General features: G+C 43.5%; 1 protein-coding gene across 2 annotated transcripts in view; it reads left to right on the top strand.

Moving 5' to 3' along the window:
* RBM33 (RNA binding motif protein 33) overlaps positions 1-21,633 on the top strand; it is an 84,050-nt gene that overhangs the window by 5,162 nt on the left and 57,255 nt on the right. For both annotated transcript variants that reach the window (XM_074315054.1, XM_074315053.1), the window contains exons 2-6: positions 7,043-7,121; positions 9,002-9,050; positions 10,271-10,347; positions 12,306-12,618; positions 20,751-20,922. In XM_074315054.1, the coding sequence (XP_074171155.1) occupies positions 7,043-7,121; positions 9,002-9,050; positions 10,271-10,347; positions 12,306-12,618; positions 20,751-20,922 (690 nt within the window). The remainder of the gene's footprint in view (positions 1-7,042; positions 7,122-9,001; positions 9,051-10,270; positions 10,348-12,305; positions 12,619-20,750; positions 20,923-21,633) is intronic.

Below are 21,633 nucleotides of genomic sequence, written 5' to 3'. Positions count from 1 at the left end.
CTTCTCTTATAGACACAGGAACTTGGTTTCTGTTGGCCGAAAGCTGTTCGTGTTTAGCTGATTTTCCTACGGCTAAATGTGCGTCCACCATTCTAGATCTTTTGGTAGTGGCCCCTCTTTTTCTGAGAGAAGGTGGAACTCTGATGCTTACATATAATTCCATTTTTTAAATATTGGCAACTAAGTTGATTTAAAAAAAGGCACGTAACACGTAATTCATGGAGAGTATGGGTCTTGTAGGCCACCAGCTCGCACCCTGTCCTTTAGATGGTTCTGCCTGTGGGATTTAGCAGATGCCATGAATGATAGCTTCCTACCGAGATATCGAGGAAGTTATGGTTTTCCTGTCATGTTTTTATACGGGGACCAGAGGACATGCTATTACAGTTGTTTCCTAAATAAATTCCAGAGCACTGTACTTGGTAGGCCTGAGTTTAAATCTGGTTTTGTTGTTGACTAATTCCAGTTAGTCTTAGTTTTCACGTGTGTGAAATGAGAAAAATGTGAAAATGCTAGCTTGTTGAGGTACAGTGAAGCCTGTGCTCAGTTCTTCAGTAGTGCTGGGATTATGTGGGTTTATCTGCTTTATTTCAGTCAGGAGGACAGAAGCCATGCTATGCTTTCCGGTTGTGAAGGGTTTTAATACTGTACTCGGGCTCATATAAGCCTTGGGAAGGCTGGAGGTGCAGTGCTCAGGAAAACCTTCTCTGTTCGTCTCGGCCTGTTGCCAGGACCTTGCCTGGCAGCCCTGTGACTCCGAAGGCTCGGGGCCGCCTCAGTCTGCAGCACGGGGGGTGTTCACTTCTGGAGTCTTCACACTCAAGAAGCGACGGACTGTCCAGCTCTTACAAGCCCAGATGCAACACATGGTTTCCAGGGCTCACTCTGACCTCTCCGAGAACCTCTCACCTGCTGTGCGTGTCCTGCCTCTGCCCCCTGAGAACTGGGATCATTGTGACTCAAGCCCCCAGGGAGGGCCTTGCCTTGCACACGACAGGGAGTGCATAGCTTACACTGACCTGCACACCACTGCTGCTTATGTCTGTGGAAGGAAAGGAGATGGGTGGAAGGCCTTTCTCCCTTTCTTTGACATTTCTTCCCTTAAACATCACCAGTGGAGCCGCTGATCTGGTGTTTTAGAAGGTTTCACCCTTTAAAAAGGGTCTAAATTCTTGGGAAAAGAAATGGGTGTCATTTCTTCTGGAGTTGAAGTCCTGATGGGCACAGCCAGTGGCGGAGCTCAGACTGCTCGTCCTCTTCCGACCGCCCCGGGTGATGCAAAACTCAAGGGTCTGCTCTGATAGCTCTGTATCGGGAGGCAGAGCCCAGCATGTCAGGATGCTCCTACTGTGATTGATTTCCCAGCACAGGAAGAGGAAGTCAGTCCCAGGACAGGCAAACCAGTGGCCTTGGGCACTACACAGTCAACAAAACATGAAGTTCATGTTAGGGAGAAACTGTCGGGGCCCAGATAAGAGATTTTAGAACAGTGACTACAGATTATTTTTCAAGCAACTTGATGTCGGGGCTCTTCCTGAAAATTTTGCTAGTTTACGTTATACTGTAGGGCTAATATGCTGACTTTCAAAGTTCTTGAGCGTTACCCTGATTGTTTTTTCTAGTTACTGTTTAAATAAAGGGTCTGGATCTCCTCATCTGTAAAGTACGGAATTTGAATTCAGAGTACTTGAGAATGGTGTTGGGGCACCAGAAAGAAGGTTGAGAACCTTTGGACTAGAGCAAAGATTGGCAAACTTTGTGAAGGGCCAAAGAGTAAATATTCCAGGCTCTGCGGATCCCGTCACTGCTGTTGCAATTACTCTGTTCCTGTAGCTTGAAAGCAGTTCCAGGCTGTATGTAATTGAATTGACGTACAGTATTCCAATAAATGTTTATTTACGTAAACAGGCAGGTGCCAAATTTGGACAAAAGCAGGTGGCCCAGGGACTGTAGTTTGCTGACCCTTGGACTAAACAGTTGCTAGAACCCTGTTCCAAGCTAATAGTCTGTAAGATTCTTATCCAAGTTCCAGGTTCCTGGAGAAGAGGAAGTAGTGAAAATGCTAAATAAAAGTGTGTTAATTATAGATACCTACTTGACTCCCTTGTTAGAATAGAATGTCTAGTACAAGGTTTGGCCTTAGGAGAGTCTCCAGACCATTCTCATCCTGGTGAGTTCATCTTCCTCTGCTCTTCAGGGATGCACTGTTGTTCTTCCTTTAAAACTCTGGATTAATGTGAATGCCTTTTGTCCTCACGGTTCTACTCATTATGACATACATAAAAAAGGATTTATCTATGTGCTGAAGAACAGAAGAGAAATAACTGCCAAAAAAACTGCAAGAATAAAAACAGGTGTATAGGGTTCTTGTCTTAGTTTGTTGCTTAGGATTTTGAGTTACGGTTCTTTATACACCAATTTTACATTCCATGTTCCAGGGGAAAGAAAGTATGTTCTTCAGCTTCATCCAGTGTGGTCCTTCCTTTGCTTACTCTGCCTTTGTCCAGGCACAGGGTTGCCCCCAGTTACAACCATTCCCAACTCCTTTTGGGAATTCTGTTTGTTTTCCACTTTCATCTGCTGCTATAGCGATACCTCACTGCATTACTTTCACAGTCTTCCTGTTTCCTTGGTGTCAGGAGATGAGACTGTTTCTTTAGAAACCAGAGGCCTCCACTTCTTGCCTTTTCAACCACAACCCCAGTTCTCTGCCTTTCAAGGCCCTTATTCCCGGTAATTCCCACTGTGCTCCCCCCTCCTGTTGGATCTCTTGTCTCCTTCAGTGTGTGCCATCTACATATGATCAGCTTGTCCCGCATTAAGGAAACACACACACACACACACACACACACACACACACACGCACGGCCTGCCTCTGTCAGAAATAGTCCCCTTCAAGCAGCTATTCCATCTCCGTACGTTCCTGGCCAGCGCTTTTTTTTTTTTTTTTAAAGATTTTATTGGGGAAGGGGAACAGGACTTTATTGGGGAACAGTGTGTACTTCCAGGACTTTCTTCCGAGTCAAGTTGTTGTCCTTTCAATCTTAGTTGTGGAGGGTTCTGTTCAGCTTCAAGTTGTCCTTTCAGCCTTAGCCGTGGAGGGCGCAGCTCAGCTCCAGGTCCAGTTGCTGTCCTCTAGTTGCAGGGGGCGCTGCCCACCATCCCTTGGGGGACTCGAGGAATTGAACTGGCAACCCTGTGGTTGAGAGCCCACTGGCCCATGTGGGAATCGAACCGGCAGCCTTCGGAGTTAGGAGCACGGAGCTCTAACCGCCTGAGCCACCGGGCGGCCCAGCGCTTCTTGAGAGAGCAGTCTGCACCCATCTAAAGTAATGATATCTACATCCGAGCACTCCCGTCCTCGTTTCCCATCTTTTTCACCCTCCTCTATTTTTCCCAGTAAAGACCTTAAGTTGGATTAGATATATTTTATACAGATAGACATATAGAGATAGATAGATAGGTTTGGATACAGATAAAGATATAGTTAGATTGTATACATACACGTATATGCATATATTGGAGTTATTGTTTGTCTCTTCCTGTTAGATTGTAAACTACTTAAGGGTAGAGATCTTTGTTGTCTTATATACCCCTGTATGCCAAGTGTTTAGAACAATGCCTGGCATTCATTTGGTGCTCAAGAAATAATTGTCAAATAAATGAAGGATACAGGTTTCATGACCACTGTTCTAGTCATAGTTTTTGCTTAACTTGTACTTCCTTATTTTAGAATTATTTTTTAGCCAGTTTCCTTGGGTGTGTTATGGGTCACATTCACAGTTTCCCTTTTTGGGGCACACAACTACATAGAATTGGCTAACAACAAATTTCTTCTGTTTTTGTTGATCTGTGAATGTCTGTTTCGCTTTAATTTTTGATAGTTTTGCTAGGTATAGAATTGTTCTTCGAGCACTTTATACATGCACCATTGCTTCTGATGAGAAACAACTGTTAATCTTACTGCAGTTTCCTAGTAAGTGATGAATCATTTTTCTCTTGCTGCTGCTGTTAAAGGTTTTCTCCTTGTTTCTGAAACATTGTGACCATAATGTGTGTGTTTGTGAATCTTTGTTTATTCTACCTTGAGTTTGTTGAACTTTTTGGATGTATAGATTTTTACCAGTAAGTTTGGGAAGTTTCTAGCTATTTTTTCAAAGATTTTTGTTCCCCACTCTTTTTTCTTTATTTTTCCCTGGTACTCCTAGTACACATTATATTGGTGTGCTTAATGGTATCTCATATTTCTCTGAATCTGTGTTCATTTTTCTTTATTTTTTTCATTCTGGTTTTTGGATTGGATAATTTCTATTGATCTATTTTCAAGTTTACAAATTCTTCTGCCAGTTAAATCTGTTGAGCCTTGTTAGTGAATTTTTCATTTTAGTTATTTTTCAATTCCAGAATTTTTTGTTTCTTTTTTATAATTTGTTTATTCAGATTGTCTATTTGATGCATCGTAGTCATCATGACTTCCTGTAGTTCTTTAGTCATGGTTTCTTTAGAATTTGTCTTTTTCTGTTAAATCTGACACTTGTCCACTCACAGGTAGTTTCTGTTCCCTGCTTTTTTTCTGGGTTATGGGTTATACTTTTCTGTTTCTTTGCATGTCTTAAAATTTCGTGTTGGAAAGTGCACATTTTAGATACTGTGTCTGGGTATCGGTCCCCTCGTCCCCTGGCTTCCCCCCCCCACCATTGTTGTTTGCTTGCTTGTTTGGTGAATGGCTAGGTTGTTTAAGTGAAGTCTGTTTTTATTCCCCACCCCACTCTGGACAATGTGAAGCTTTTCATGTCACACCTCAGGGGCCACAGCGTTGGCATTGCCACAGTCAACCTGGGATGGTGGTGGTTGGACAGGGCTCTGTCTCGGACCACATGTTTGACAGTGCCCTGGGGCCTACTTTTCTTTATAGGCTGATCCAATCTAATTCTGGCTCCTTTGATTGGATGGTATTTGAGATCAGTGTTTGAGATCTGTTCTAACCCACATGATGGCCCTTCCCACCTGTCTCCCCATGTCTCTTTGCTGCACCAGGCAGCCTAGTTCAGTCTCTGTCTCCAGTGACTCTTACTCTCTTTCCAGTTACCTCTCTCCAAAACCCTCACTTTGTTTGAGAGCACCTTTTGGCCCTCTGTTCCCGAGTTCTGGAGCTTTCCCTTGTTCTTAGGCTTGCTTTTCCCCTTGGGCAAACCCTGAGCCACAGCTCTTGTGCTGTGTGTGGGGGCAGTGGAGTACTTGTCTCTGAGTGACACCCTCACTTTAGGAGCTGAGTGCCTGGGCGGCAGGTGGGCAGGTGGGTAGGTGGGGTGGGCAGTAGCCTTAGGTCTCCTTGGCTTACCTCTGTTGGTTCGAAACCCGCACCCCACAAATGAAGGCGGGGTGATCTGGGTCCCGCAGTGTCTGTCCCACAGTGGGGCCTGGAAGAAAGAAGGGAGCCCCCCCTCTTGCTTGCACCCACACGGAACTTAGCCTGGGCAGCAGGCAGCTGGGACAGGATGGGGAATGAGAGGCCTGTTTCCGGGCCCCAGCCTTCACTCCGTGACCAGCTGAGCTGGGGGGGCAGGGGGCGGGTCCGAGGCAGAAAGCACAGATTCTTGCAGCTATTCTTACCAATTTGACTAGATTTCTTGAATGAGTGTTTTTCATTTGATGTATGCCTTTAGAATCAATCCCAGAGACTTGCACTAGTCGTTTCTCTAAGAATAACTGGTCCAGTTTCACAGGGAGCCGGTCGGTGGGGCTCCTTGAAGACAGGTGTGTAATGTCGTCCATTCTTGCACCGGTTCTGTTTGGTGGTGTGTGGTGGGGACTGATGTGTCACCTTGTTAAAACCTGATGGTTACTTCTGGCCCCGGGCTGGGAACATTGCTGGGGCTTTACTGGTGTTTCTGTCGCCTTTACTGGTGTTAAGCCACCTCTGGGTGGTTTCTGTCTGGGGAGGTATCTGTGCTGCTGCTTCTCAGGCCTCTTTGCTGCATGTGTGTCTACGATGGAAAACTTTAATTCACTCTTTGATTTTCGTAATAATAAAAATAAATTTAAAAATGAGATATGAAACGTGCTGTGTGTGTGAGATACACGTAGTATAGGGAAAATGTAAAATATGTTGTTAATATTTTTGTACTTGTTACGTGCTATGATAAGGTTTTAGATGTACTGGGTCAAATAAGGCATGTTTTAAACTTTCACTTGTTAAAGTTTCATGGTTTTTTACTTTTTAAATATGGCATTTAGAGAATTTAAAAGCACAGCTGACCCAGAACAACTTGGGTTTGAATGCACACGTCCACGTTCGTGCAATTTTATTTCAATAAATGCACAGTAGGCACTTTGTATCTTTGGGTTTCATGTCCACATACTCAACCAGTCATGGATGGAAAAGAACAGTATTTTTGACCCATGGTCGGGAGTCCACAGATATGGGGGGCCGACTGTGTGCATTGTTTGAGGACATTTTACATAAGGGACTTGAGCATCTGAGGATTCTGGTCTGACGAGGCCCTGGAATCAATCCCCGGGGATACCATAGGACCACTACACAGTAGTTAAGTTTCGGGGGAGTCAGAAGTTATACGTAGATTTTTGAATGTGCGCTGGGTGTTGGCGCCCTTAACACCTGCGTTGTTCAAGAGTCTATTGTGTATGTGTAGCTTGCGTTATATTTCTGTCATTCAGCAATTCTCTACATTAAATAGGGTCTTTGTTCTCAGGATTAATTTGGCATGTAAAGATTACAAAAAGTATTATGAAGTTTAACTTTGAGCAAATCAGCAATTTTTCTTTCATGTAATTGTAAAAGTATATACTCACCTGTTCTATTAGTGATTTTTCATGCCTAATAATATTTAATAAATTGATTTTCTTTGGATAGTTTTGTACTAATTTTTTTTTAATTATTAAAAATGGATTAACGTATTTATAATGGCTACACATGAAACTTTCGTATTTTGAAATGTCATGTCAGAAACAGTAGTGTGAGCGTTTGAGTATCTGGATGTTGTAAGTCGGTAAGACCCCTCTCATGGCCTCTCCCCCGCAGATGAGGACTTCGACCAGTTTGATAAGCCTGGAGCGGAGCGGTCCTGGAGAAGGAGAGCTGCAGACGAGGACTGGGACAGGTGAGGCGGGCGGGGGAGGCGGCGCGGGGAGGCGGGCGGGCCCTGCAGATGCGGCCGCCCTGCCGCCTCGCAGTGCGCAGGGCTTTTCGGAAACGGCGTGGGCAGCGCTGCCGGTGGAAGGCTTTCCAGTGGGCTCCTGGTCCCGGCCGCGTGGCCCGCAGGGCTGCTAGCCCCTGACCGCCTGACCTCCGTCTGTGTTTTTTTTTTTGTATGTGATGGTCTTGACTCGGGCACCCAGAGCTGGTATTGGATAAGTGTAGCCGGAGTTCCTTTTGCTTCACATCCTACCCAGTGTTGGGCAGACTTTGCCATTTTAGCATGTGTGAAGCGGTATCTCACTGTAATTTAAATGTGCATTTCCCTGATTACTAGAGAATGTGAAAAGCTCTTACATCCGTTTAGGAATGCACACGTGCACACACATGGAAGTCCCCAGTCATGACAGACGTCACTTCAGCACGTGGTTCCCTCTGGTGAGAGGCTCCAGTGCAGGGTAGAGGGTGTGTCCTGGCAGAGGCCACAGGGCCTGAGTGTGGTGGCTGCTCAAGTGGTGCCGGTTCTTTCTGTACACGTCTTACCACTTTCAGAGCTGTTGGAAATGTAAGCGTTACCTTGGATTGCAGTCAGAAAGGTTAATGATAAAAGTAAACCGATCTGAATGAAGAACAGCGGTGACACGCTGCTGCAAAAAGAGAGTAAGATTCCCGTTTGCAGACTAGGGAGGCCAGTTTTACAGTCATCTGCCTCTTCCAGCCTTCATGAGGATGGTTGCTCTTCCCTGACTCTCAGGCAGCCTACACAGCATTTACTTAGAGCTTAGAACAAAGGTGCCTGTAAAAGAGATGGTCTTGTCTGAAGTAGTGCTCACTAGTTTTGTTTAAAAGCCTCTGATGGGGAGCTGAATAAAGTACAAAGTGTATTTGAGCAGTTTCCTCATCATTTGGACCATCTCTCCTGTCAGTTGTCTGTTCATATCTATGTCTGTTTTTCTTTCGGCTTGTTTGTCTTTTCCTTGATTTTAGGGATTCTTTCTATTTTTGGGAATTTAGTTTTTGTGCTTGTAGGTATCTCCTGCCAGTCTGGGGCATGTGTTTCTGGGGCAATAGTCTCTTAATAGATTTTTATAAATAATCAAATATATAACCTTTTCCGGTATGATTTTTGTTTATTTTTATTAAAATTTAAAAAATGTATTTGGAAATCATTTTTAGATTCACAGGAGAATTGCAAGACTGGCACAGAAACTCTGACAGGGCCTCTCAGAGCTGCTAAGGGTTTCTGCTTCGTGAGAACATCTGCTCTCTCTCCATCACTTCAGAATATAGCCATGCTGATAGCAAATTGCAGATGACTGATGGGACTTTATTATACACAGACAATCCCCTTAGTTTTTATGATTTCTTGTATGTCCTCTTCATCTCTTCTTGATTTGTAATTTTTCAGTCTTTGCAGTTTGATGTGTGTCAGACGGCCTTCTGGTGGTTTTGATTTTTAATTTTCCTAGTTAATGATGTTGGGCATCTTTTCCTGTTTCATTATAGGTTTTTAAAGGTAGGGGCAAGTGCAGGTATTACTTATTATGGTTTATTGTTTTACTGATTACTGGCCAGATCCAAATAGATAAGGTCCCATAGTGAACTGAAACTCCAAGTGTGGGTCTGGCGAGAGTGAAGACTTCTTCTTATGGCAAAACCCCTCTTACTTAAGAACCAACGTTCCCTGTATATTTGAAGATCGTTTTTCATTATTGATAAAGAAAAGCATAGAAAACGTAACGTGAAAGTACCTAAGCCCTAAAGTTCTGGGTGGATTTCCCAAGGATCTTCAAACCTGCCAGTGTAATAGACATAATACTTTGGCACGTCTTGTTTTCTCCCCAGTGAACTTGAAGACGACTTACTTGGAGAAGATCTGCTCTCTGGCAAAAAGGTAAGAAATACAGATCTTCCTGAGACTAACGGTGGTCGCTTAATTACAGTTAAAGTGTAGGCATACATCTTATGCATGGACTGCATTACTGTGAAGTTGGGTATAGATTAACATTTTGTGGACTCAATTTTTTAAGAAATGCACAAAGAGCCGACTGTGAATCTGTTAGTAAATTCTCCATTCAGCAGTTTCTTTCATTTTCATACAGATCCAACCTCCCTTCTTCAAGTAAGCTACCTACATGGTCTGTTTTTTATTTTATTCCTATGTCAGTGATTAGGTAGATTTCCCTTGGGACTAATAATTACTGCTAAAAAGTTTGATAACGTTTCTGGCTTATATCAAAAATACTATACTGAAGCGTATGTAGACGAGTTTGAGAAACCTATTTTTATAAGCTGTGAAATACTGGGAAAAGACTGCTTCATCTTTAAGTAGAAAATAAAGTCTTTTTTTTCCTTCCTAGTTTTGCTTTTCCCCCTAATATGTGTGTGGAGTGGGGTGGGGCTTTGATTGCTTTTGGAGGGGAGTAGTAATTTACATACACTATATAAATAATAGGGAAGGAAATTGTGAAGTCCCCCCACACCCCTAATCTAAGATACTGGTGTTATTTAACTTAAAGCCTAGAATTGTAGAATTTTGACCAGTTAAAATCACCGACTATCTCTATTCACTGACATGAATACACAGGACTTGCACGGACCTGAACTGGTCGCATTTATTTTCCTGTCACCTGTATTGGACAAACCAGTTTTATTTTAGTCCCTGATTTCAATTTGGCAGTCTAGTTTTCTCAAATCTGCTTATATCCAAAATGCCACTTTTTGTTTAAAAAGTCCTTAGATTTTGGATACTAACAGTGTTAAATTTAGTAAAATCTCAAGGATACTATTCTTTTTTGTGTATAAGAAAAAAATTTTCATTTGTGGGACATCATTGAAAGACTTGGTTAGAAGGAGAGTAAATTCGGTCATTGTTGCTCGCTGCTTCTGTAAGTACTGGGTTGCGCATCTGAGTGTTACCGATCTTGGGTAGTTAGCTAGTGTGCCGTATGTGGGCTTTCTCGCTGTCACTGGGCAGATCAACTGAGAAACTCCTCACTGGCAAATGTTTTAATAACAGGGTTAGAAACAACCCAGGCAGCATGATTTTGCACTTTTGTAACAAGTCTTTTTATGGAAGTTACATGCATTAACTTGATGTATTATTTTCTTTAGAACCAGTCAGATTTGTCAGATGAAGAGCTAAACGATGATCTTTTACAGAGCGATAACGAAGATGAAGAAAACTTCAGGTACTCAATCTAAGCTCATTGAGAAGGTTCTTTAGTCAACTGCATTGATAGGACCTGGTTGTGGTTTGTAATTATAGTGGATAGAATGGATAATGTGGCATTATCGTTAACATTACTGATTGTGTTATAAAAGGTATTAACATAATTGATACGGAAGCCATATATGTTTTTCTGTAAATAGATGACATGTTTAAAATCAGTGTTGGTTTTGCATTTAATGATTGCCATCAGTTCTGTTGTGTGCGAGTTATAAGAAAGCTTAGTACAGGTATGTACTGCTTTTTAAAATAATTCCTTTGGTTGAGGACAATGACCTTCGACTCTTAATACCATTTGTTGCAGTTTGATGTTGCTGCTTTTGTTTTCATTCTAGACAGTTTATACTTACCTGAATTCCTTTTGTGAGAATTTCTTCGCATTGTACTTTAAATTCTAGATGACTGTCGGAATATAATTGTTTTAGTCCATTTGGGTTGCAATAACAAAATGCCATCAACTAGGTGGCTTATAAACAACAGAAATTTATTTTTCAGTTCTGGAGGCTGAGAAGGCCAAGGTCAAGGCTCCAGCAAGGTTGGGTTCTAGTGAGGACCACTTTCTGGTTCCTAGATGGTGCCTTCTCGCTGTGTCCTCACATGGTGGGAGGGACGAGGGGGTCCTCGCAGTCCTTTTCTAAGGTCACTGAACCCCATCATGAGCCTCCACCCTCATGACCTGAGCACCTCCCGAAGCCTTCGCCTCCAGACACCGTCACACGGGGGGCAGGATTCAACACGTGAATTTGGGGGACACACGTACACATTCAGTCTACAACAGTAGTGCCTAGCTTTCTGTTGTTGACGTTGTGAGCTTTGTTAGAAGAAGAGGAAGGAAGTGTTGCATGCTCTGGTAGGTGGAATCATGTTTTCAGTTTTATGGGGAAACATCATGAAGATGCAAAGTGGCACTTCTTGGTTATAAATGTAATTAATAAAGGGATGCCGTTTATTATTGACCTTTGGATTTATAATAGGTTTTCTAACATAAAGTAATTCTTATGGGTAAAAAGATAGTTTTAAATTAATTTATCACTTGTTTCCCAGTTCCATTCTTTGACATTAGTATTATATTTTGATCTTTTAGTTAAGTTGCCCTTGAAATATACCTTTGGAATTTTTTAGCCGCATAATATCTTCATGTCTGTGTGGCATATTTAGGTTTTTGTTAGGATTGGATATTAATATTAATATGTGGGACTTAGACTTACTTGCCAAATCTTGCGTTTTAAGTGTTATCTTGAATCTTATTGTTGGTACTTAGCTTTTGTGACTTAACAGGTAGATTATGACTTTTTTAGTTTTAAAATCCTATATTATTTTACTCAGAAATTATGAACTAATTTTTTGACGTTTGTGACTAGTATGCATTTTATTTATTTCAACATCGAAATGTATTTACATACAGAGCTTTAATATTTTAATTTTTAAATAGGAGTTTGTAATTTGTACCATAGATTTTTCAGAAGAAATAAATTGTTCTTAAAATTCCATGTATGATTTTTCTGTCCATAGAGTAATACTCCTATTTTTACTTTCAAATCTTAGGAAACAGATGCCATCCTTTTTATTCTGCTGGTTAGAATGAAATACAGTCTATTTGTTTTCAGTCCTGAACTTTTGCTAGTCAGACCTATTTCCCCATCTGGTTGATGGGATTGTCTTGGTCACGCAGCTGATGGTAATGGGGTGCTGTACGCACCAGGAGTGTGTGATGCCGGCTCAGTGCGGCGCTGAGCTCTGTTTTCAGTCACTGTTGGAGTCAGTGTGTTCATCAGACCCAGAATAACTTTTCCGGGTTAAAAACAGGGTGAAAAAGTTATTTTCACCTGTCAAGGGTTAAGTCTTTGGGTAATTTCTGGAATGACTTCGTTTTGAGCTCTACTGTAATTGAGCCCCTTTCTTTGTGTTTTTATCCTCTAGATCTCAGGGTGTCACAGTTAGTCTGAATGCCACATCTGGCATGGTCACATCGTTCGAACTGTCTGACAACACTAATGACCAGTCTGGAGAGCAGGAGTCCGAATACGAACAAGGGGAGGACGAGCTCGTCTATCACAAACCCGATGGGTCTGAGCTGTATGCTCACGAGTACCCTGAGGAGGGCCAGTACGAGGGCCACGCTGCCGAGCTGGCGGAGGACCACATCGAGTACGTGGACGAGCCAGAGGAGGAGCAGCTGTACAGCGACGAGGTGTTGGACATCGAGATCAATGAGCCTTTAGATGAATTCACAGTAAGTCTTCCTCCTTTGTGCGGCCAAAGAGAACATGGCTGCCGGGGCAGAGGTTTCCAGGCTGATTTGAAATCTATTTCCCTCCCGTGGGACAGAGGGAAATTAGACCTTATTATCACTGTCCGCCAGTCTCTTTATCTGAGCTATGACAAAGTTTGTGTTGACAGCTTGTTTGGCCAGAGGTAATGCTCCTTTGTCATTCTGGAAGGCTGCACAGAATCGTGACCTTGAGGATTGCACCCTAAGGAAGAAAACAGCTTTGTGTGCTGGAGATACACTGTCAATTGTTAGCAGTACTTAATGCAGAGCTTTTATCCAGGCTTTAGACAAGATCTGATAAAGTCCTTCTAAGGTGAAAAGATTATTGACCTGCTAAAGACATCTTTAAGGGGCTAATATTCCAAAGTGATTGATGTCCTGTTCATTCACCCTTTCTGTAACGGAGAACTGTCCAAATGTGAATAAAGAGATGAGAGGTTAGTTTAGGAAATGTCACACAGAATTTGTTATCTGCAATCAGGAAGCCAAGATGGTGCTGATTTTTGTTTCAGAAGGATGATTTGGTGGTAGCTTTTTTTTTTTTTTTAAGTTGAACCATCAAGAAAGGAAAAGGTGCTGGTGAAAGGTTGCTCATCTGTCTTTAATGATTCATCATTGAAAGAGATTTGTTTCCCAAACAAGCACTTGATGACATTTGTGCAGGAAGAGATGTGAGCGCCATGACTGCAGGAGAATCTGAGGGTTTTCAGGGCTCAGTTGCGCTGAGGGGCAGTGTAAGCGGGGCGCTGGGATGGGTGAGGCGTGCAGTTAGGGGCTGCACGGAGCCGTTTTGCAATGGGTCGCTCTGCCCTCTCCTTACGTTCTCATCAGAGTCAGCTTCCTCTCGAGAAAAAAGTTCAAAAATTGCTGAATTTTGGTCAATGATGTTTGTGTAAGGGAGTAATTTTAAAGGGGATCAGTTGTTTACATGGAAACTTAGAATATTTAGTTCCAATCATGATAGTGGTTAGCTATCTCAATAGTTATTTTTAAAATTTGATTCTTTTGAATGCCTTCTGTTCCATAGATACAGTTTTGGTAAATGGAGTCCGTCAGAGGCATCATGGGTGCTTGTTCTTTCGATGACGGTGATGGTGTGTCTTGGAGCCCTTCGGGAGCGCAGACAGCTGTGCTCTGCTTTGCCGATGTGTCTGGCTGCCCCTTAAAGTGGACGCTAATTTAGAAGGCTGCTTAGAAGTGAAGCCAGGATCTTTTAAAATTGTGCCTACTTATTCCCTAGTTGTAGCATTGTATTTCTACTATTCATCAGTAAAATAAGATGATGACTGAGTGCACCTGGGTCCCCTCCCTTGTAAATTCAGGAGTTCAGCAAATCTTTACTAATGTCATCCTAGCTCTGGGGACACAGATATTGTTCAAACCTGAAACCTAAAGCATGGCTCTGCCTTCTGTGAACTTGGGATTTAGTGGAACAAGTCACAGTTGGAAGGTGTTTGATGTGTGTGTGTGGCCACCTGGGGGGTGTCTCACTGTGGTGGTCCTGCAGTTTGTGGTGCAGAATTTCTAGCGAGTGAGGAATTTCCTTCTCTTGTATTCCATCATGAAACTTGGGGTTACATTTAGGCCCCTGGTCGTATAAAATCCAACTTAACTATCCAGCCTTTTGTGGTCTAAGATTCAAGAATCAAAAAAGAAAAAGACCAGGTCTTATTTTACTATAAGACCGGGTCTCATATAATATGAAACCGGGTCTTATATCAATTCTTGCTCCAAAGATGCATTCAAGCTGATGGCCTGGCTAGGTCTTATTTTCGGGGATACACGGTATACATAGTTCAGTGTCTTTCTGTGAGCAGTGTCAGCTCACCTCCCACATCTAGCTTTCTAGCCATGGTCATTCTTTCCTTTCTTCCCTGTTTCTCTACGATCATTGGTTTCTTTATCGTTATCACAAAGATAGAATCCACCACTACCTCTTCTGTGTCCGGAAGGCTGGTGGACGTACTCTGCGGTGCTCCTGCCTGGCCCTGGGTGAGGCCGGCACGGTCTCGGCTGTCACTCGTGCGCACACTCAGCCATCACGAGTGCCCAGGAGGTTGTGTCCTCGTGCGGTCGCGTCCTCCTGCCCAGCGTGTTGTAGTTTATGAAATGATTTATTTAGCTGTGGCTGCATGGCCTAGTTAGGAGCGCTCACTCATTCTCTAAAGCTAGAATGAGTGGACCTGGGTAGTTCTGTCTTCTGAGCTCACCCTTGGAATCCCCTGGAGGGACTGTGTGTGTCACGGGAGAGAATGAAAACCACAGGCTTTTGCTGTTGGAGGGAACGCTTGCGCATGTGAAGAGCCTGAGGTCCACACTGAAAAGTTGGTGAACTAACTTCGGTGTCCCTTCCTACTAGCCTCAAAAGTCAGAAGACCTAAGTGTGGAATTTTGCTGGTCCTGTTCTTGAGAGTGAATTGGGATTTGATTTAAAAACTTGTACTCTTGTATTAGGAGGGAATGTATTGCTTATCATTTAACAAAATACTAGAAAATTATTTGACGGGTGATTTATACTTTTAAGCAGAGTTTATTTAGCGCCTTTAAAATTAACGTAGTGAGATTTCATAAAACACTGTTCTGTAAAAACAGCTTCAAGTTGATAATTTATATAAAGGGTAGCAGCTTTTTGTTTCCCACTGGGAATCCAGTGGTGTAGACTATTCAAGTGTATGTTGGCTGAAATGTTTGATTAGTATCGTCTGGCCTTACTTGTTCTGCTCTCAGTGACTCCTGGCGAGTGATGGTTTGTGTGATCAGATGCTAACAACTTCTTGTGGAAGATAAAATGCAGTGTCTTCAGATCGACTTGCGAGACAGCTGTGGGAACTAAGGTGGTTTGTCACCTTCACTACAGCTGCTTTTCCCTCGGGACTGCAGGTGCAACTGCTGGGTGCTGTGCAGTAGTTGGTCAGGTTCCCTGGCATGTCCACTCTTAGTAACGTGCCTTGGGACCGACCTCTACTGTTCATTTCATCGCATGGCCAGCATGCTGGAAGTTCAGCTGCCCTGGGTGGGGCCAGATCTTCTTACTAGTTAGTTGTGTTGCAGGAGCCCTTTCTCCAGGTGTCGTCTGCAGCCAGCTTGCCTGCTTCCTCCCGTGTGCCGTGGAGGGTCTCCTGCTGCTGACATACCGCTTCCATTTTCATTCAGACGTGGATTCACCCCTCTTACTCAAGGCGGGGGCTGATGGCCAGTGATTGTAACATTGCGGTTGGCAGTGATGCCCCAGTGTTGAGTAGAGTGGCCCGTACTTGCCGTGTCTTCTGGTGCTGGGAGAATGGGTCGCATTGGGCATGGCTCCACCGCCGGACTGCTGCCAAGCTGCTTTATGCCAGCATAGGCACACTTCCTTTGGAAGATGACTTTTCCTTAGTGTGGCTGTAACGAGCTGTTTCTCAGGGCACCTGGAGTCTGGGCAGAGTGCCTGTCGGTAACCTCGCAGCTGGGTTAGCACCCTGGGCTCTGTGCTCGTTAGCACGTGGGGGGGTGGGTCACCTGTGTTTTTGTGCCCCGTGCCCTCTGCTGTCAGTAACTGCCATGGAAAGCTTTGCTGCACTCACTAAGCATGAGTCAAGAAGATGGAAAGTGCTTTCCCCAAAAGCTGTGTGAGAAAAAGGTGTTTTCTCTTGAGCGGCTGTTAGGGTGAGGAGCTCCCCAGGCATCTGAGGCCGCGTTGCTGCAGATGAGATGACTGGGTCCGGCTTGCTCCCGAAACCAGCTGTTCGCTCACCTTTTAAAGGGTTCAGAAGTTTGCTGGGTGGTTTTTCTTCCAGATTTAAAACGAGCATTTTTTTCTTTAGTGAAAAGTTGATAACTCTCTTCTTTGAAATAGGAGTGTAGTAAAAACTGGAGCTTTTTAGAATTTTTGGGCAGTGAGTTCTGGTGAGCTGTGATTTTCAGATAGTTGTTTGCCCTGTAAGTGTTAGAATATTTTAAGTGTTTTTATAGGGGCGTAGGTAGAAATCTTTTGAAATCTGATATGTTAGTGCTTTGAAAGGAATGCTGTCATTATTTCAAATCCGTTAACGTTAATTAATTTTGACCATTATTCAGATAATACCGAAAACTCACCTGAACAGTAGAAGTGTCTCACTAGTGTCACAAAATTCCAGAGGACGTTTCAGGTCTGGTTTGGTCTCCAGGTAGTGGGGTGCCCAGGCTTCTTCGACACCTCTGTGGTACAAGTACATGGCTGTCGCTGTCACCATGGTCCCCATCCAAGCAGGAATGCACAAGAGACCATCCTGCCCTTTGAAGACACCCCGAGTTCTCATGCACCACTCCATGACCGTTGCGTGTATTGTGCCTTAGGCTCACAGCTACAGCGCTCACAGGGGAAACTGGTGATACCATGTTACGTTTCGGTGTGCTCACCTAAAACTGGGACTTGCATTATTGAGGGCGTGACAGAGAAGGAGTAAAACCGAGCACCAGGTGTTCTCCTCTCAGTATTAGGTCCTTTGAAGCCATGAGGAAAAGAGTTGTCTGATCATGTGTAAATACCTTAAAACACCGTAAACAAGGTCAGATAAGTGACAGATACAGGGAAGTATTTACATATGAGCCTAAGAATTAATATATTTAGTATATAAAGTTAACATATTCAGTCTATTGTATAATTAGTAAATACAGATGACCATTCCTATAGAAAGGGTAAATAAAGTTAAAAAGTAACCCCAAAATAAGCAAATGACCAGTAAGTATGTAGAATATAGTCAATAAAATAAAAATTGAAATTGAGAATTTTAACCTATCTTCATTTTGGCAAAAATCAAAATTATTGGTCAGGTATAGTCTCATTCTGTTGGGGGACCATTCGGGACGTATTGACTGCTGGGACACAGTTCCCGTGGGCCTGTCGTGCCACTGTACGTTCTGTGAGCAAAGCGCTGCCTGCCCTTTGTTCCTGGCTGTCTTTGCAGGGATGTTTGATACACAAACAGCCTTGAAAGACACAGTACCTTCCTCCAGAGCAAGGGGAAGGCATGCTTCCTGCTCATCATGCGACTCGGGTTCCTTAAACTCGGGCTTCCTGTGTGACATGGCCCCCTCCGTGCAGGGTCACCCAGGCCTCCTCTTCCGGTGGCTCGGGGGCCAGCTCCCGGAGCCCCCAAATGCCGCTGCTGTTGTTGAAAGTAATGAAGTGTGCTAGTCTCTAACCAGAGGCCTCGTGTCACGAAACAGTGGCAGCCGTCTTACTGGCTTGCAGAAGGGGCAACTCGAGGACCCGTCTCTGCTCTTGAGTCTCAGGAGCCTTACCGAAAGTCCTTGCTTTACTTCACTTGGACGGAGTTCCCCAAGAGTTCATCTGCGCGTGTCCAGAGCTGTGCCTGCCCCAAGGGTTGGTGGGTAGACTTCTCCAGAGGTTAGACGAGTGGAGGGCTAGCCTCACCGGGGCCTGGGGACCGGGCACGTCTCTGTGGGACCTGGAAAGGGGCTCGTGCTGTGGTACGTGAGCAGAGCCAGGTAACAGGATTCTTCCCCTCAAGTTCCCCCAGAGCTTTGCATATCTGGGGTGTGTGTGTGTGTGTGTGTGTGTGTGTGTGTGTGAGAGAGAGAGAGAGAGAGAGAGAGAGAGAGAGAACCATCTGGATGAATAAAGACAAAAGTGGGAATAGAGATGACCTTAGATTGTGGGATTATTTTATGCATTGTACACCACATATTTTAACATATTTTAGCTATGAGCAAAATAATTTTTATCAACAGGGAAGTACAGGGTGGTGATAATTTCGACCCTTCATTCCGGAAGGCACAGAACTAGGTTGCATCTGTTTATCTCCTGTGACTTCTAGCTGCCATAACTCTCACACGGAATTTCCTAGGGGTTGTTTTCAATATAAATCGGTTTATAGAGCAGAAAGTTAGAAACTCTAATCCAGATGAAATAGTTTATCGTTTTTACACCACTTTTTAGGAGGTGAATTCTTTGTTTTTTCTTTTAAGGTGTATGTCCCCTAATTTAATTTTAAATTTAGTGTTTAAAAATATTTTTAAAAAATTCACTCATCCATTTACTTTTTACCTTGATTTTGCTTCTTTGTGTGTGAACTGCAAATTCTTTGTAATGCTGTTCACTCTCAGGACTTTTATTAACCGTCGTTGGAGGCGGGTGGAGGGCCGGCTTGTTCCTTCCTCACAGTGGGAACCCTGACTGGGAGTCAGGCAGAAAGACGCTGCGAGAACTTGTGTGCACGGTGCCATTTGAGGAGTGTGTGCCCTTTCAGTACCTTCTGCAGGCTGTGCTTTGGGAAGGCTGTCCGCCTCCTTTTTTAGAAGTCTAAATAAAGTACACAGTCCTCAGGGAGGAGTAACAGTTTTAATTTGTCACAAGCACCTGTGTTTTGGTGTCTTCCTCGTTTCTGACCCATTTTCGTAAACGCCTGCAGTGTGTTGAGGAGGCCGCAACACTGGCGCCATCTTGCCTCCCAGCCGCCTGGCTCCGGGTGGCTTAAAACAGGTGGAGAGCATCCTGCCGGTTTTCAGATGGCTTCATTCCAGGGTCTGTACTTAAGGATGTATGAGTATCTGAATTATGGAGCTAAAAAGTAATTTCCCTTTGAAAAGCCTATTTGAGGTGGCTCCTTTTATTTAACGAATGTTCTTGCTTGGTTAATACAAAGAAATCACTATGCTCAAAACAAATTAGGAAGATCTAATTATAAAGACTGAGAACCCAGCCTTTCTAATTATACGGCCACATCAGTGTGGTTATGTCATTGTCTTCAAAAATGGTTTAAAAGGCTTGCTCTTTTAGATAGTTGGGGCACATATAGGGGAAGGGATGAGAGAAGTTTTAAAAATCTTTGCAGTATTTAAATATTTACTTTTGAAATTGTGATAACATTTGCATTCAGTGACGGGCACAGATGTGAAGTGTTCAGGTCAGTGTTTTGACACACGGGTACCTCCGGGTTACCAGCCTCCATTAGGAGGAAACAGATCCATTACGCGAGGAAGTTCCCTCGTGTTTCTTTCTGGTCCTGACTCCCCAGAGGCAAACACTGCTCTTATTTCTGTCACCTTCACTTAGTCCTTCTATTGTAGAGCGTCATGTAAATGTAACCATATGCTGCGTAATGAGATCGCGTGATATCTGTTTCTAGCTGCTTCTGCTCAACACAGTGTTTTTGAGACTTGTGTATGTCAGTAGTTCATTCCATTTTGTGGATATACCATATTTGTTAATTCTCCTGATAATACATATTTGGGCTGTTTCCAGTTTTTTTGTTATTATGAATAAAGTAACTCTACAAATTATTTTACACGTTTTTGTGGTTGTGCCTTTTCCCTTGGTATTAACTAGGAGTGAAATGACTGAGACAGGGTAGAACTATGTTTGATTCTTAAACTGCCAAGTGATAGAAGGTAAAGCTGGTTTTAGTGTGAAGAAGTGAGTGATGAAAAAAGTGGTTTTGCTGTGTCAGTAGTCTGACCCAGAGGCAGTGATGAGCCAGTGCTAGACAGTGGCCTGGAGTGCAAAGGGAGCAGAGTGACGGAGGGAAGGTTTGAGGCTGAAAAGAAGGTTGGCCTCCAGCAGGTGGGCCATAAAACTTGCCTGGCAGTGACAGTAAAGTAGCTGGGTCAGGACTCACAGGAAACCTCCAGCCTGTGTAATGGGAAGGAGTACGCTGTCCTCTAACGTAAGTGACAAGGTGGGTTATGTGCTGATGAGCTCATGAGACTCGGGTGTTAGTTTCATCAATACATCGAACTCTTCTAGAATCTGGAGCGGACTCCAGGCCCTCAGGGCATTTTGGAATTCTCACGTTTTGTTCTCACAAGTATGAGTGACAGCAGTACATAGGACTTTGTATGTTAGGCACATGCAGGGTTTGAACGTCTTCTAGCGCTATGTTTTTAATGTCTGAGGTTATTTTCTCCTGGAATCAGTTTCATGTCTCATGTGGCCTGATAACAGGACATTTTTGCAGTACTTTTACATCTTAAGGGATCGCTCTATCTAGAGATATATAGATACATAGACATATAGATACAGATAGATAGATAGATAATTTTCTTCAATATTTAATTCGAGTGAATATGAACTCATTTTTCCTCCCTTTTTGTTTTGTGTGGCTGCACTGTAGGGAGGTATGGAAACTTTGGAACTGCAGAAGGAAGTAAAAGAAGAATCAGATGAAGAAGATGATGATGATGAAGAATCTGGACGATTACGTTTCAAAACAGAAAGGAAAGAAGGAACAATTATTAGGCTCTCAGATGTAACTAGAGAGAGAAGGAACATTCCAGAAACTTTGGGTAAATTTTTTTTGCCTGTCTTCCATCCGCCTTCACTCCCATTGCAGCTCCCTCCATAGTACCGTTATGATGAATCAGAGGTAAAATGGTTGCCGTTGGAGACTATCATGCATGCCATTCAGAGGTGGATGGTCTGTGTCAGGTTAGAGCTGAGTTACGGTTCTGTGACAGTCATTCTATAAAAATGACTGTCTTCTGGATTCAAAATATTAGAATAAAATACCTGTATTTCTTAACTAGTTTTTCTTTTGGCGTCTGTGGCCTAGACCTACTCTCAGTGTACCATGCAGTTCCTGGCTGGCTCTGGGAAGGTGGTGGGGGATAGGACAGGGCCATCTGACCCTGTGACCCTTCCTGAGACCAGCAAGGTTGCCAGGGCTAATTCTGGACCGGACGACTTTTTATACCTGTCAGCATCGTTATAGCCATCTTTGTGTTTTCTTCTTCTGTGTCGTGCATCTCTGTTAAGGAGAGAGGGCGACTTGTTTATAGACACAGTCAATCGAATGTCATTCTGAGGAAACCCTGCTCGTAGAGGCCTACAGCAGGCTGCTGCTGCTCGGCAGAGGGAGTCTTTCTCAGTGTGGGCCTCTTCTCCCCCATGGTGTTTTCTAGTATCCGTTGCAGAGAATAAAGCAGGTTCTCAGATATGAGTGAGCAGCAGAGTCACCCAGCAGGCTTGGTAACACCCAGATTCCTGGACCCACTGCC

This window comes from Rhinolophus sinicus, linkage group LG11 (genome assembly GCF_036562045.2).
Source record: "Rhinolophus sinicus isolate RSC01 linkage group LG11, ASM3656204v1, whole genome shotgun sequence".
Lineage (NCBI taxonomy): Eukaryota > Metazoa > Chordata > Mammalia > Chiroptera > Rhinolophidae > Rhinolophus > Rhinolophus sinicus.
The sequence above is the reverse complement of the archived record's forward strand: the minus strand, read 5'-3'. Positions and strand labels throughout refer to the sequence as shown.